This window comes from Sinocyclocheilus anshuiensis, unplaced genomic scaffold (assembly GCF_001515605.1).
Source record: "Sinocyclocheilus anshuiensis isolate Anshui unplaced genomic scaffold, SAMN03320099.WGS_v1.1 scaffold42, whole genome shotgun sequence".
Taxonomy (NCBI): Eukaryota; Metazoa; Chordata; class Actinopteri; order Cypriniformes; family Cyprinidae; genus Sinocyclocheilus; species Sinocyclocheilus anshuiensis.
In genome coordinates this window covers 1,954,882-1,959,114 of record NW_015546057.1, presented here as the reverse complement: position 1 = coordinate 1,959,114, position 4,233 = coordinate 1,954,882, and the positions used below count along the sequence as shown (strand labels likewise).

The following is a 4,233-nucleotide window of genomic DNA, read 5'->3' as shown; positions in this document are numbered from 1 at the left end:
TCGGCGGGGTTGACAGAAGAACAGCGCAGAAAGGGAGTGAATACGTGTGTGTTTTTCCATATAGAAAACAGCGGCAGTGAGTTTTCAGTGAGTGTGAAGCTTCAGTATCAATGAACTTAATGGGACGAGAGAAAACCTCCTTGCAAAATCAATGCTGTTTAATGCAAGCACTTAGCACTGACAAAGCTCAGCGGCTGAACATGAAGACGCTTTCAAAACCGAGCGAGTTCTCACCTGAAAGAAGACAGCCATGGCCGCAATTACTCGCTTCTCCCGTATTGCTGTGTTAAGACTGTCAAAGTCGTCTGAGTTATACATGAAGATCTGCATCTGTGTGAAAGAGAGAGAGAGAGAAATGTGAGAATCCTGTTAGTCGGAGACCTTTAGCCAATCAGATTGTAATTCTTACATTATCACAGACAAAACACACATAGTCCATTATCAAATCTAATATCTCATAATCTCATGGCCTCTAATCTGTCTCATCCTGTAATCTCCCGAGAGCGCTCAGCTTCCTTGTGTTTCCGTTTCAAACGTCAGGCCCTGTCCATCCTCTTATCACTCTGATGGGATCTTTGGCAGTAGATCAGGCTAATAAATGTGCTCAAATCTCCACGGACTGGAACGCCTGTCTAAATTGGCAGCAGCCGTCTGTTATTCTCCATTGTCAATACCTTTTCCCACAAAAATGCTTCAAAAAAAGACAACAAAGATGAACGGTATTCTCGTTGGCAGATAGTGATCAGTATTGTGTCAGTAAAAGGGGTAGATATAGCAATGGAGAAACAGGACAGAATCCTGCTGAGTTCCTGAGAGAGTTAGAAAAGGAGCAAACAATAACAGCTAAATACAAAGACTTAGAAGGACCATACATTCTTACATTTTAAAAGAATGTCCCCTGAAACCAGAGTCATTCTGTTGTCATAGTGATGATGGTTAGGGATGAGTAATGCTGCCAGTGTATTAAAAATGCAATTCATACATAAAATGACTAATTAGAGCTCTTCTATGATGATAGTGTTTTTAATTTCTGTTTTCAAAAGTATTGTCGTACAGTGAAGTCAAAAACATGAGGGTGATACAACTGTACTGATATAACAATGAAGAAGAAGAAGAAGAAGAAAGACAAACAAACAGGAAATGATATCATAGAACGGACATGTCAAAGTCAATAATTATCTTACAATATCAGGTAATCAGATAATTTGACCTTTGTATGGTAAGGCAAGGTTGTCATTTGGTGCGACCCAAAAATGAATGATATTTCTGAATTAATTAATGAATAAAAAAAACTTTTACATATATTTGAAATAAACTGTATAAAATATATTTCAAATTTTAAGAATATTGATATGTACACAAGTATTTAAGGTGTATATGGTATATGGAAAATGACTAATTAGAGCTCGTCTATGATGATATAAATTTCTGATTTCAAAAGTATTGTCATACAGTGAAGTCAAAAATGTGAGGGTGATACAACTGTACTGATATAACAATGAAGAAGAAGAAGAACAGAAAAAAACAAACAAACAGGAAATTATATCATAGAACGGACAAAGGTCAATAATTATCTTAAAATATCAGGTAATCAGATAATTTGATATTTGTATGGTAAAGCAAGGTTGTCATTTGGTGTGACCCAAAAATGTATGATATTTCTGAATTAATTAATGAATTAATAAAAAAAAAAAACTTGTACATATATTTTAAATAAACTGTATAAAATATATTTCAAATTTTAAGAATATTGATAAAGATATGTACACAAGTATTTAAGGTGTATATGGTACAACACATTTAAAAAAAATGTTTTCTTAAAACTATGGTATAATATTAATAATGATAACGATAATAATAATAATAATAATAATAAAAATACAAATAAAAATAGTAACAACAACAACAACAATAATATTTATTTATTTATTTTTTATTGTTAAGAAATCAAATGAAACACACATGCGAGTACATTTCTAAAAGCTTGCCTCATGTGTTTTAAACTTGTTTTTAAAAGATTTCTCCTTTTTTATGGCATTGACCACATGTCAGAATGGAGTCATGTGGTTAGGGGAGGGGTTAAAAAAGGGGCCTGATTACATCAGATGAAAATAAACTTGTTTTAGAGACAGGGAAAGTATTTACATTATGATGAAAGATTACAAAGACTTTTCTTTGGAATAACATACACACTATTTTTTCACAATAACATCAGAAAACGCGGAGGCATTACATACCGAAAGACGTTTTTTTAATTTCCTGAAATTATTCAACATTTCAGGAGAAAACATCGACAATGAATTTTACATCTCCACAGAAGATCAGTAGCATTATATATAGCCCTCAGTCCAATGCTCTTAAAATCAAGAAAGAAAGCCTTGTTGCCTACCACATCAGCTTGTTTCTCCTCACTTCTCTGTTAGCATTGTCAATATTATGCCTGCTGCATTTTCTCGCCTCTGTAATCCTTACACGAGGCCCACTTTGATCTAATTCAGTCTCAAACACCTCCATAGTTAAAGATCGCATGCCGCATGCCGGAGAATTCACGAGCCTACGGACCTGAGCTTAACGCCTCCATCCGTGGCGCTGTGTTTTACAGCCAGTGATTAATAACATAAATAACTGGGCAACTTCTGAGAACATGCTCTCAAATGAAAGTAAAAAGAAGAGAGAGAGAGAGAGAGAGAGAGAGAGAGAGAGAGAGAGAGAGAGAGAGAGAGATTAACATAACAGGGTCGTGAGTATCTTAACCTCTCACTATTGGAAGCTGTCTGCAGTCTGTTTGTATTCAAGCGGGAGGAGAGGTGACAGACTGTGACACGTCCTCCATACAAGACAGAGAACGATTAACATTACGCTGAGAATCACACGAAAGACACGCCAGTCTTTACAGGGAAATAACCAAGTGTAGAAACCAATGATGTTGATATATGAACATTTTATATAGGTTTTTATTTTCAGTCTTTGTTTTATTGATTGCTGAAAGCAGCTGGAATACTGACATAATATATAAGATAAAGTACATTTTTACTAGGGAATTAGTAAAAATGTACTTTACTGACTGAATTTTGAAGTGTATTTGACTGTTCATACCCGCAGGCATCTGAAAGCAGCTGTGTAGAAGACATACCATAGAGCAGTGGTTCTCAACCCGCGGCCCGTCACGAATTCAAATGCGGCCCACCATGCTCAACACAATTAAAAAAATAACTTTCAATTTTACAATTCATTTTAGTTTTTACATGAATTAAAAAATGTACTAAACAAATATAAGCTATATATGTTTGTGTTATGTAAAATCATTTTGTTTTTCATATATTATTTTCAGACATGAGCAGACTTATACTCATGTAATTAACGTTACGCATTTATCGAACACTTACAAGCGCGCACTTTGGCAGAATTCAATTCAAATAGTCATCAGCAGCCATTAGTTCGGTATAATTGAACATCAGAATCGACACATTTGTTATTAAGGGAGAAAAACGAAATGTGGAAAATGCCAGCGAAGTAATTACAAACAAGAGTAGTCGCAGCAGTGAAGGTAGGAGAGTGCTGGACTTTTGGCATCAACTTTCGGTTTGCCCCGCCACTCACTTGAAGATGTTCAGCCTAGAGCCCTGCACGGGCCTCAAATATAGGCCCTAGCCCGGCCATGTCCGACAGCTTATCAGAATTACCGGCCCGAGCCCGTCTTTTTTCCCCCCTTCTCCCAAAACAGCTTATACTACCGTTTCAGCTATATTAAAATAGCTCAGTTTTGTATGTAATGGCAAAGTGATTATATTCCGTTTCGTTTTTTTTATTAAGTTAATTTAGAAAAACGTTTGGAGCATTTTTTGGTTGTTAAATATAAGTTTTTGTTTTTTAAAGTAACGACCAAGCGGACAGCGGCAGACAGTGAGCTGATCATAGCCTATGTTTGATCAATTTAGCCTTCTCAAATCATCACGACTTGCCTAAAATAAAATCTATAGATATAAAACAGTTCAAGCATATAACAATGTTTTAACGTTAAACTTAGATAAATGTGCACTATATCCAATAGTTTGTGCGGAGAGTGGAAGCTAAAGCGCGCTTTGCAGGACATGGAGGCGCCAGCGCGATCACTTCATTTTTTTTCAGTGGATACACCGTCATTTTTGCTCATAAAGGTAAGAGTAATACATCATTCTAAACTGTAAAGGGTCTAGCTTTATTTGTGTGCACTCACAATATCAACAAAACGTT

The 4,233-nt window shown here is 35.7% G+C and overlaps 1 protein-coding gene across 1 annotated transcript in view; it reads right to left on the bottom strand.

Moving 5' to 3' along the window:
- The window catches only part of ptprga (protein tyrosine phosphatase receptor type Ga), a 302,816-nt gene that overhangs the window by 81,380 nt on the left and 217,203 nt on the right, over positions 1-4,233 (bottom strand). Inside the window, exon 5 of the mRNA XM_016500550.1 lies at positions 235-330. Coding sequence (XP_016356036.1) covers positions 235-330 — 96 coding nt within the window. The remainder of the gene's footprint in view (positions 1-234; positions 331-4,233) is intronic.